Source organism: Maniola hyperantus, chromosome 4 (genome assembly GCF_902806685.2).
Source record: "Maniola hyperantus chromosome 4, iAphHyp1.2, whole genome shotgun sequence".
NCBI classification, from domain to species: Eukaryota; Metazoa; Arthropoda; class Insecta; order Lepidoptera; family Nymphalidae; genus Maniola; species Maniola hyperantus.
Window position 1 is genome coordinate 8447259 of NC_048539.1, and position 13173 is coordinate 8460431.

Sequence of the window (13173 nt, forward strand, 5' to 3'; positions counted from 1 at the left end):
GAAATATTCCAAGTGGTGCACTAAGGAAGTACTTATTTTGAGAAATTCCAACGGGATTTTATAAAATCTATAAAAATCTTAAATCCATGCGGACAAATCACGGGAATAAGCTAATAAGATTCAGACTGTGTACCTATATTAGTAAAAAATAAAAATCAACAACCTAAAATTAAAAACCAACAAAAAAATTCTTAGCCTTAGCCTCATTGGTATGTTATGCCTACTTGTAGCACATATATTGTAGCTTGTAGTAGGTATGTATTTATTTTCCTTATTGAACTTGTAGCTACTAAGTAGGTATTTAACATACGAGTAGGTATAATTTATCTATTGTCATGGTCATCGGCCCGTAAGATGATGTGCAAAGAATCTTTGTTCTGTTGCCGTAGTTATACGCTCAATTAAACATTGCTGAGAAATAATAATAATAGCAGGTATAATTAAGAGGAGTCTCTCCTGAGCGCAGCCCTTACAAACGAAATTTGATTACATATTTTAATAGTACACATAGTTGACCCGCCTTGGCTTTGCACGAGTGGAATTTGTCAAAAATGAGGGAAGTGGAACTTCCAAAAATCCAGAAACATACATTTCTTTAATTTTAACCAAAATCCCACATAAATACCAATTTTCAGGACTATTACGATAAGACAGCATTTCATATTATCTTAATTGGACTAGTTTTGCTGTGGCGATTGAAGTACTTGCATATTTCTTTATTTTTAACCAAAATCCCAAATGCCGTACCTACTAAGTACCTATCTACCGTAGCAAACGTACTGTATGCCTATCGGATTCAGAGAAATCCGAGAATCCGAGTGTAACAAAATGAACATTTTTTTAAAAATAAAAAGTAGGTATGATAAGATTTTGAGATAACTTTCAATATCGGTATCTACAAAGACAATTTGGAGAAATCTGTCTTTGATATCAATTCTACATAGATAACATAGACTTAAAGATAACTTCATTGCAAAGTTAAAGGCACCGTCACAATATAATAGGCTTGTTCCCGCGACTTTGTCCGCGTGGACTACACAAATTTCAAACCCCTATTTTACCCCCTTAGCGGTTGTATTTTCAAAAATCCTTTCTTAGTGGGTGTCTACGTCGTAATAGTTATCAGCATGCCAAATTTCAGCCCGATCCGTCCAGTCGTTTGATCTGTGCGTTGATAGATCAGTCAGTCAGTCAGTCAGTCACCTTTTCCTTTTATAAACATTAGAAGATAAAAGATAACAAAGTAAACACTACTCTTACTTAGTATTACAAGAAAAAAAAGAAAACTTAAGAAAACATTGCCGTTATTTTAGTGTTTATGTGACATTTTTCAAATATTCGTTCATGTTAGAACAAAACTACGTCATAGGTACGTGCGTCACTAATCGATCGATGCACTAATGCGCGGCCGCAGCGCGGGCGAGCGCTAAAGACAATTATACACTTGTCCCGGCTGACTGACGGATCTATCGACGCTAAACCGCTTGAGTTAGAAATTTGTAATAGGGTATGTAGTGAATGTACCTAGGTTCCTTTTACGACATCGCGGCGGCGGCGCGCGGCGCCCACTGAGTGTACTATTGTGTATTCTGACTTCTGAGCCTAAAGAAAGGATTTGTGGAAATTCGATGCCTAAGTTATAACTAATTCATCTAAGATATTACATATTATTACTTATCCCTAACTTAAGGGCTAAAAAATAGTCTCTCCGCCAAGGTAGAAGATTTAGAGAATCGTATGTCCGATGCTGAATTAAAATTATCCCAAATGAGCGATCTACAGTCAGAAGTGGACGAACTTAAATCGAAGGTCGCCAGTATGATGGAGTCTAATCTGAAGAATGATCAATGGGTTCGTCGATCTAATATACAAATTAACGGTATTCCGTCCAGAAAGGACGAGGATCTTATTAAAGTTATAAAAGACTTGGCCGATATGAGCGGTTACTCATTAGACACATCAAGAGACATTGACTTCGTCACTCGCATTGCTATTAGAAATGACGTAGACACTTCATATCCGAAGCCTATTATACTGAAATTATTATCAAGGTATAAAAAAGACGATTTTTTGTCTTGTTTGCGCCGTTTGAAGGACTTGAAAGCATCAGATGTAGGATTCCCCGGTAATCAGGCTCGTATCTATATAAATGATCACTTATCGAGCTATAACAAAATGCTTTTGCAGAAAGCCAAAGCCTTGGCAAAAGAAAAAAAGTATGATTATTGCTGGGTGCGCAACTGTACGGTCATGGTTCGTCAAAACGAGAAATCAAAAATCATACACATAACCTCGGAAGAATCTCTAAAAAAAATAGTTTAAGTAATAACTACATGTTTTTGTACTTTCATAGAAGTCATATAGTGCATATTATTATCACAATTATAATAGAAGCCTTTAAGAAATATTTCTTTGATCAACTAAGGTTAGTTACGTTTATCCACTCATTAAATCTACTGACATCTAACTATGTATTAAACTTACTTTTTATAAAGCATCATAGAAACCGGAAAATGTTTGCGACACCTGAACATTCGTTTAGCTTCCTTTTGTTTGCAGACCAGTATTGCGAGAAACGGGGTAATGGATATTTACGTCAAAGCGCACTGTTTATTGCGTACTTAGTGAGAGCCTACTCACTCGGTGACGTTTCTTGCAGAGCAATGTATAACAACTTAACCGAACTGATCATATATTGTGTACTTTATGTTTATGATGTATTTGTTTCGAAAAATGATTGTAACTTGAAGTCACTAAGCATAAATATATTTTTAAGGTCGTTATTTCATGAAGTTATTAATTGTAATAAGGATTTATCTGTAAGATTGGTTTTAGTCTCGTCAAATTATTATATAATTATCACTATAAAAATAAAAAACGACGTTAAAATATATTGTTACAATGGAATTAAATCCTTAATAGCAAGTGTTATGGGGTACATATTATCCGAACCGATATTTTTAAGAATAAATTACAAAGTCACTAATGGTCGTGTGTTGAGTCATAGCTTTATAATATCAAATGAAGCTTACGTAATATTAACAATTAATATAAGACCTAAATTGCAGCCCTGTTAATTAGTGTTTACTATCAGAATGTCCGTGGGTTACGGACAAAAACTACTGGATTCTTTAAAGCTATTTTGCAACATGACTATGACGTTATATGTTTGAGCGAAACTTGGCTGTTGCCGGGAATTAATGACGGTGAATTATTTGACTCGCGCTATAACGTGTACCGTACTGATCGAGACTATGAACGCTTAGGAATGAAGATGGGAGGCGGTACACTAATTGCGGTACACCGTACTCTTACCACTAACATTTCAAATATTCGGCCGTTACCAATATTTGCAGATGCAGAGATTACGCAAATAAATATATCATTATGTCGTGGCTCAACTACTAAAAATCTTCGTTTATTTTGTTGTTACTTCCCACAAAATGCACATCAGGTATGGTCTCAGATGCAATTCTTCGAATATTTATCAGATTTACACATTGAAAATCCAAATGATGTATATTTGGTGGTGGGTGACTTTAATATCAGAAATGCTGTATGGGAACCTAATCCTGACGATTTACATAATTTTGTCATTTTGAATCCAAATATTGACCAATTGACAACACAGCTTTCTTCATTTTTGTCCTTCACCGGATGGTCGCAATTTAACTGCATAAGTAACATGAATAATAGATATTTAGACTTAGTCATATCCAGCTCCCCCTGCTCAGTATCAAGGTCGGAACCTTTATCCCTCCCTGAAGATAATCATCATCCAGCTTTCAATGTAAATATCAACGTGAACTATTTGCAGCCTAGTTTACGACCTCCTCCCCGTCTTGTGCGTCGATATCATACTGCCGATTATAGTACCATTAATGTTGAACTAGCAAAAATCGATTGGGTCGAATGCTTCAGCGGTAAAAATGTGGACGCAGCGGTGACTGAATTTTACATGATAGTTAACTCAATAATTGATAAATTTATCCCCTCTAGACTCGTTATAAATAGTTCTAGATATCCTATCTGGTACTCACGCCCTTTGATAAAACTGGTTCATAAAAAACTAAGAATACATAAAAAATGGAAGATATATGGCAGACAATGCGATTATATTTTGTTTTCAGATTTACGGCGTGAGTTTAAAAACCTAGAGGCGTCTTGTTATAGTGCGTATATTGCGCGCGCTGAAGCTAATATATTAACTGCTAATTCTAAATGCTTTTGGTCGTTTGTACAGTCGAAACAAAACATTAATAGCATACCGGATAGCTTGTACCTGGACGATGAGATTGCCCAAGAAGGGCAACGAATAGCTGATCTATTCAATAAGTTTTTTGAATCAGTTTTTCAAAAACCATCATACTCAACGTTGAACATTGACGTACTTGTACCTCCACAAGCTCTCATTGGACATGTAGATTTTAATTATAAAACGGTTGAAAAATACTTGTCAGCTTTAAATACGACTAAAGGCAGTGGCCCCGACGGCTTGCATCCCATACTTCTTAAAAGATGTAGCAAGCAATTAGCCATTCCTTTAACTCTTTTGTTCCGATTGTCACTGAGCTCTGGTGTTTTACCAAAAACGTGGAAACGTTCAATTGTTGTACCTATCCACAAAAATGGAGATAAACACAACATACGTAATTACCGGGGTATTTCCAAGCTATCAGTTATTCCTAAACTTTTCGAAAAGATTATTTACGATTCACTATTCCCTGCAGTACGGCCACTTTTAACACCATCACAACATGGGTTTATAAACAAAAGGTCTACAGAAACTAATCTTTGCGAATTACTTGACGTGACTTTGGATTCAATGGACAAAGGTTTTCAGGTTGACGCCGTGTATACCGATTACTCTAAAGCATTTGATAAAATTTCACACGAGATATTAATAATGAAGCTAGTAGCGATTGGTATACACGGTGACCTCTTGAGATGGCTCACATCGTATTTAAGGGAGCGAACCCAGGCGGTTGCTATTAAGGGTTTCACAACTACATTTGTCCCCATCACTTCCGGTGTACCTCAGGGCTCGCACCTTGGGCCATTGCTCTTTAATATCTTTATAAATGACGTCGTAAAATATGTTAAACATTGTAATATACTATTATATGCTGACGACACCAAAATTTTTAAAGTTATTAGAACGGTAAAAGACTGCCAAGACCTGCAGGAAGATTTAGATCGGATTAGTCAATATTGTACAAATAATGGTTTAGAGATGAATGTAGATAAATGTTGCACTATTACCTTTACAAGGAAAAAGAATTGGATTTACCATAATTATTACTTATTTGAAAAACTGGTACGCAGAGTCAATGAGGTGCGAGACCTAGGGGTTCAGCTGGATAGTCGACTATTATTTGATTCACATTTAACTAAAATTAGAAATAGAGCGTATAAGATGTTAGGATTTATTCTCCGTCAGTCAGTTGATTTCAAAAATCCAAATACCCTCGTCTTGCTTTTTAATTCATTTGTAAGATCTCATTTAGAACATGCTTCTACTGCGTGGAATCCACAGTACGCTGTTTATGTCAATATGCTAGAATCCATTCAACGTAAATTTTTAAAATGTTTAAGTAAGAGATTTAATTCCTTTAGTATCACTGAATTAATCTCTTTAGAGCTCAGGAGGGAACACAAGGATCAAATCTTCTTGTATAAAATTGTAAATGGTCTTATTGACTCCCCTTATTTACTAAGTAAAATAACGTACTCTGTACCGCGATTGTCCAGACGGAATGTAAAAACCTTTAGTCTTCCACATATTAACACGAACTATGGCCATAATAGATTTTTAGTGAGGACATGCGATATATACAATAAGAAATATGTACAATTAGATCATTTTCAACACAAATTTGGTAAATTTTTAGCTGAAATAAAAAAGTTTAAATAATTATATGTAGGTTTAGCACGATTAGAATTATATACTTTATTTGTAACCACTTCATAACAAACTAACTTATTATAATTTAATTTAATGTAATTACTAACCTAACTAACTCCTGCACAAAATTAAATAGATATAATGTAAATGAGTGAACACTTAATAGGCATATGTACAAACTAGAAATAAGTAGCTAAGTAAAAATGTAAAAGCTGTTTGTGTTCCATAATAAAAAAAAAAAAAAAAAAAAAAAAAAAAAAAAAAAAAAAAAAAAAAAAAAAAAAAAAAAAAAAAAAAAAACTTACCTAACCATAACCAATAACGGAAATTTAAAACTTTAAAAAATCTTATTCAACGAGCTTTTACTCTCACTTTTCACCTTCAGTAAAACTTGCGGTCAACATAAGTTTTACAATTTATGGCATCAAAAGTCTTCGTTTGTACTAACAGGCAGACATTTACCTCCTGGATGACCCGCTGTCGGCAGTGGACACGCACGTCGGCAAGCACTTGGTGACAGAATGTGTAATGGGACTTCTTCGACACGCCACACGCATCCTTGTCACGCATCAGCTGCATCATCTCAAAACTGCCGACAAAGTCATTATACTAAGGAATGTAAGTTTTTTATGTGTAACGTAATTAGAGATCCTTCTCACGTCCTTCTTGTTTACGAGTTCGCAGAAATTTTAAAATTTCATTTACACTTCAGCCGTGTATGAGTGTTGACACCTAGATACCTATTAGTTTTAAGCAAAGTCCCCGTATCTCTCACGGGTATCACATTGTAGTTTTGGTGTCTATAGGTACATATCGGTTATAATTATAACCATTGATGTTGGAAGAGGCAGCCCTAAATTCTAGGGTCATCATAACCTAGGATTGCTCGGATGTGAGGGACATTTTCAACCAGCTTGTATAGCGAACAAACGGAGCAAACATAGTGTTAAATCAAATTTACTAATTACCGCCACCCACCAGAAGAACTGGAGTAAATAAGCTCTTTGAAAAATCCCTTATCGTAGTTTTGAGTAGTGGGTAATACCTACTAGGTGGAAGCTGCAACCACAGTGACATTGGTTCCGTTAAGTAAGAGAAATTACCTGGACGTTTCGTTTCGTTGATGAAGTTCGCTCCTACGAAAACATTGTAAATTTGAATTGTAATTTATTTATTTTTTATAGGTATACCTAGGTATATATTTTATTATTTTACCTTATGTATTTAAACATTAATAAAAAAATAATATAGTTAACATTAACTTGAAAAGTTACATTAAAACCTCATTTAAATTTGAAAATTGTAATATTTAAAAAATATTTAAATAATATAATATTTTTTATAGTATTGCACGCCACAAAGTGGCAAACTGTTAGAACTTTTAAAATAAGTACAACACCTAAACACAGTTAATGCAATAAAATTTATTCTATTCTATTCTATAATTTTATAATAACTAATGTAATAAATAAAGTGCCAAGAATGTGAACAACCCGGAGCAATTAATATAAAAATTATGAATTGCAGAAGCCACTATTAATATCCGACAAATATCTAATATATTATTGTTAACATCATCTTTAATCAAGTTTTTTTAGTTTTTACCCAATTAACTACAATCATAAAGCTTAGCAATATTTTGATGAGGAATCTAAGTAGGTATATTTTGCTAACATAATTAATATTTCTTGATTTATAAATAGATAGGTTGGTAGAAACATTATGTAGGTATATTACGCGACAGGTCAAGACCGCAATCGGGGAGGAAACGCCCCGCACGCCCGCACAGCCCCCGCGCTAACCCGGTGCGGGCGAGCGCGGGTGATGTGCGGGTGTGCGGGGCGTCCCACCGCCTCATTTCCCGATTGCCTCCTTAACCTGTCGCGACTCGCGTTGCGTTGTGCAAACTGTACCTACCTATAGTCCGCAACAGGTCGAGATGCCAATCGGGGTATGAGGCGGGGGTGCGCCCCGCACACGCGCACGTCACTCGCGCTCGCCTGACCGAGTTAGCGCGGGGGCTGTGAAGGTGTGCGGGGCGTTCCCACCCCGGTTGCCAAATACCATCTCAACCTGTCGCGTACTATACCTGCCTACATATCAAAATTCATGAAACACATACATACATACATTGAAAATTGATGAAAATTGACAATTTTTCCTCACTTAGCTCCGAAACTATCAGAGCCTAAGATATTGAAAAAGATACAGAAACTAGTTCTTCACTTACCTATACCTATAGATTACCTACAGGAAAACCTATAGTCTATATTCTTAGTCTTAAAATAACATGGTACCTACCTGTCTAAACCGTTCAATATTGAGGGTAGGTTGCCTACAAGCTACATAATCATTGTACGGAATATGTATGTGAATATGGAGATCTGGGTTTAAATTAAACACAGATAACGAGAATAAAATCGCACTAAACAAATAGTGTATAGTACAGCAATGCAAGTTGTATTTACTCTGAAAAACATAATCTTGATAACACAAATTGCTTTGTACATAAAACTTGGATTGTCTTAACGATTAGGTATAGTACGCGACAGGTTGAAATGGCAATCGGGGACGGAACGCCTCGTACACCCGCACAGCCCCCGCGCTAACCCTGTGCGGGCGAGCGCGTATGACGTGCGGGTGTGCGGGGCGTCCCCCCACCTCATATCCCGATTGCCATTTCAACCTGTCGCGGACTGTAGATACCTATAAATATTTATTAGGTATATCTAAGCTGTTTATTGGGGCTTTGAGGTTAAGTATATAATTTACATTAAGTCTTTAACAACATGAAAATCTTTTATCATTATTTAGTTTAGATTAAAGCAATACGTCCTCCAGACTCCAAATCACGTAGGTACCTGTAGGGTAGATTGTTAGAAAATTATTAGTTATCTTGTATCTACCCTCATATAAATTCATATGCCTAGGCAAAGAACTTCTAGTAGACTACAATAAAGTACAGCACCCGGCAGGAGATATTGTACATCGACCTCTAGACAGAGATTGCGGTTTCGTAGAGCGATGTCTCTGTCGTTGAGACCAAAAAAACGTCACATAGGTATGAGTGGCAGAGACAACGCTCTACGAAGCCAAAATCTCTATCTTAAGGTCGATGAACAATATTTCCTGCCGGCTACTGTAAATGCGACTCGCACTTCAACCATATTTTATGAGGATAGTAGGTCTGTACCTATACGTATAAGAAAAACGTGGTTGCACACATAGACATATAAATAATCGTTAAAGACATTTAGTAAGATTATACTGTCGTGGTAATAAGCTCTCGCTAAATAACGTAGGTATCTACTTACTACTTACCTCATAAATAGTAGTGTAAAAATGTAGTTTGTACTACTATTATATATAGGTATCCTCGGTAGGATAGGCTTTATTCGTTTACTTATATGCAGGGCGAGATAGAAATAGAAGGCAGTTTCGAAGAGTGTTCAAAGACCCCGCTGTTCGAGGAGCTGCTGGAAGAAGAAGAGCCAACAGAGGAGGCACTCCGCGCACAGATGCAGAGGCAACGCACAAAATCTATTCAGGTAAGTTACTCAGCGCCAGTGGCATACAATCAGCCCTACTTACCCATAAACCCAAAACACTCTTCGCGTTGCGCAATCATGTAATTTTAATAAGATTCTAAAGCTACTTATTGTGTTGCGTAGGTAGTAGGAAGGTAGGTCATATTTAGAACATATTTTATTTAGTTGTAAGTACTAGTTGTAAGTACTCGTTTATCCCGGAAAATCAAAGACTTCCTACAGGATGGAATTTAAAAAAACTAATGTAGTTACCTAGGTATTCACATGTCGTGAATTTTGCAAATAATAGAATAATTAAGTTTAGTATGGGATAGTAATATTAATTATTTAGGACTTATTTAATCTTTATTTATTGTAGTCTCATTCAAGCGTCAGCACGTTGGCAGACGGTGCGCAAGGTGAAGATGATGATCCACAGGAAACTGCTGAGCTAATGGAAACTGGTAAGATACTATGCGTTTCAATTAGCAAGACCATCGGCGAGACGCTATTTAACTCTCATACAAATTTGTACAATAAAAGCAATATTGCTTGACCTAACATTCAGTGTCTGAATCTGTATTCCTGTCTGTTTTCTTGGACTGGGGCCTCTTTTAAGTGGCGCCAACGTCCTTATTTTCGGCTTTTCACATCCAATCGATGCCAGCCACACTTCGGATCTCATCGCTCCACATTGCTTGGCAGAGCGCTCTACGCTCCGTTTCTCCGATCTCCGCCGCAAAATCTTTCGACTCAAACGTCCATCGATCCTCCGACATATCACGTAGGTATGTGACTAGCCTACTTCAACTTCCTAGCATTGTGAGCTAGGTAGGTACACGTACCGATTACTGGTCACTTTATTTATTTGGCGAATCACTTCGTTTCGGAAGTTCGCAATATCCCTCAAAGAAACTCAGGTCATAACTCCTTCCATAGCACGTTGAGCAACTTGGTATCCTTAAACTAGCCTCGTGCTGTCAGTGCTCACTTCTCTGCACTATAGGTCATTACTGGTAGGATGCACTATATACATACTTACCTATAATTATGCCAAACACCAAGTTAACACTGCTAAATCACAAAAGAGAGAGAGTGAAACATTTTGGTCTTGTTGTAACTTGTGTTCGTCTCCTCCTCATTCAAGGTATAAAATCAATTACAAAAAAAATAAAAACCGACTTCGTTACACAAACACTAAAAATTGAAAAATAATTTAATTTATTACCGAATATATTCTGTATACAAGAGTTAATATAGTTCCATAATAATACTTTTTGGCGCCGGTGCCAATTAGCTTTAGCTGCGCGAATCGTCTAGACTTCATATTTTTATGGGACTCCACAATGGCACCTCATTGGCTTGACTTTGAAGTATACCCTTTCAAACAAAAAAAGAATTTTCAAAATCGGTCCAGGCGTTTTCGAGTAATCGGGGAACATACATAAAAAAAAAAAAAAAAGATTCCGACGAATTGAGAACCTCCTCCTTTTTTTGAAGTCGGTTAAAAATAATATTATATAAGTAGGTAGGTACTTACTTTGTGGAAAGACTCGTGATAGGCCTTATTATGAATTCTTTATTATACCTTACATCGTTCGCGATAGGTCGAAATGACAATCGGGGAAGGAACGCCCCGCACACCCGCACAGCCCCCACGCTAACCCGGTGCGGGCGAGCGCGGGTCACGTTCGGGTGTGCGGGGCGTCCCTCCGCCTCAAACCCCGATTGCCTCCTTAACCTGTCGCGACTCGCGGACTATACTGACCTACTCGTAGTTTGGAAATTATAGTTTTAAATAGAAAAGACAAATATTTTTAATAAAATGGTATTAAAGATTTTTTGTTAGGTTATTTATTTATAATTCTGTATCAAAATGTAACTAAACAAAATAAATACCGAATATCATTCAACGTAACAGATACGCGGTATCTTTATTGATAATAAATTATATTTTTATTGCGCTAATGAACGATCTTCTTCGTTGGTATAGGTCATAGCCACATCGAATAGACATGTGCATACCATACTAATTCTCTACCATACTGATATGAGTACTACTGGTGTTAGCACGTATCAGTGATACTAACGTAGGTCTCTACTCTACACGTTGCAATGTGTGACGTCTGACACTGTGACACTGAACGTTACATGACGTTCAGCGTCAGCCGTGGGGCGGCCGCCACGCCATGCGTTGCTGAACTGATGTCTATATCTACTTACTCGTGCTCACCATCCTTGGTAGACTTCGAGCTTCAAGTGTTAAAACAAAATAACCAGTAAAATAGACCTAAAAGTCCTAAGTACATTTAAAGCCAAAAATTCAGACCACTGATTTTATTTTTACAAGGTTTCCGTTTGGAGCGCTGGCTGTAGATATTTGGACGAAGTTCAGCTTTAAAATAAGTGGATTACGGTCCATTTTACTTAAACTCTAAAGTGTTTCGATGCTTGAATTTTATCAACGTTGTCCGTTGATGAGATACAATCATCGATGTACAATATCTCATATATACTACACTACGAACAACAATAGATCTCATACTAAGCTTACCGGCCGTGGCTTATCACCGACATTCAGTGCGTCATCATCATTCAGATATTCAGATACTTACGTCATCTTGATGGGGTTATTATCTATAGAGCGTACTTTGACTTTGCTCGAACATAACAGTCAAAACGAGACAGAAGTTAGCGATCAGAAGATAACGCTGTATTGTTTCAACAGTGTCTAGACTCTAGACTAACTTCGACAAAATGTGCTTGTTGTATTTTGTTCGTTCGTCGTAACTTGACGCGTGAATTATATGTTGGCACCACTGCAAATAACATAATTATAAACCCTAAGCAGGGCCGTCTTAACCCGGGCGTTCAAGGGGTGCGGTGCACCCGGGCGCAGAGAGCTCCTAGGGAGCGCAAGGCGACCGCCATAAATTCCGACAGGTACCTACCTACTACACTGAAACCACGCGAGCGGAGCCATGGGCACAGCCAGTGGAGTAAATGGCTAACTTTTGCACCCCGGCGCCGAATATGCTTAAGCCGGCCCTGACCCTAAGTTCTAAGGAATAAAGAAACAAAGAAATGGTGCGAACATATTACTCACGCGTCAAGTTACATTGAATGGACAATAGATCCTCAACCCAAATGTTAGTGATTACTGATCAGACATTTGTCAACATAGTGTCAATTTTATTTTCCGGTATGCTCGGTGGGGAGCTTCGAATCGGCACAAAATATAACTGTCATTTTGTCCAGCACACTACTACTAGTACCAGCGTACTAAAGTGTCAGCGACATACCTATATGTCCAGGCTTCAGTGCCCAACGGTAGTTTTACATGAACCGAATTCTATGCGACATTATACCTAGTACCTATCTCCTCTGTACCCTCAATAAATATTTCCTTAAGAATCATATTTTGTTCAACACAATAAACCGACCTATCTGGCGCAGAGGTCTTATAAGTGAGAGGTCTTGGGTTCGACTCCCGGAAGGTACGTACGCGTCATAATCTTCAAATTGGCTAGGATCAGGTCAGGTCGGTAGGAACGGCTGTGGCAATTATCATCCTACAGGGTGTAACCAGAACGCTAGCAAAAACTTAGCGTTATTGTTATAGTAGTGTGTTTAAGTAGTAAACACAATCCAATACCAATAACCATCCGCCTTGTTTTGTTTGTTGTTTTAGTGATTTAGTATTTTTCAAACCCGCAATGTATAGCGTGCAAAACTCGAGTC

General features: G+C 37.3%; 2 protein-coding genes across 2 annotated transcripts in view; both read left to right on the forward strand.

Annotated features, from left to right (window-relative positions):
- The window catches only part of LOC117997047 (ATP-binding cassette sub-family C member 4-like), a 54982-nt gene that overhangs the window by 19781 nt on the left and 22028 nt on the right, over positions 1-13173 (forward strand). The window contains exons 10-12 of the mRNA XM_034985220.2: positions 6356-6523; positions 9319-9453; positions 9812-9896. Of these exons, the coding sequence (XP_034841111.1) occupies positions 6356-6523; positions 9319-9453; positions 9812-9896 (388 nt within the window). The remainder of the gene's footprint in view (positions 1-6355; positions 6524-9318; positions 9454-9811; positions 9897-13173) is intronic.
- Positions 1345-6347, forward strand: LOC138402291 (uncharacterized). Its single transcript, XM_069498433.1, has 2 exons — positions 1345-1369; positions 1691-6347. Exons 1-2 carry the CDS (start codon positions 1345-1347, stop codon positions 2320-2322), a joined length of 657 nt encoding a protein of 218 aa, XP_069354534.1. The 3' UTR covers positions 2323-6347.

Excerpts from the sequence above, each read along its gene's own strand:
- LOC138402291 (XM_069498433.1), top strand. The coding sequence starts at position 1,345 with ATGTTAGAACAAAACTACGTCATAG. Across the intron at positions 1,370-1,690 it reads AGAACAAAACTACGTCATAG|GGCTAAAAAATAGTCTCTCC; the intron begins GTACGTGCGTCA and ends CCCTAACTTAAG.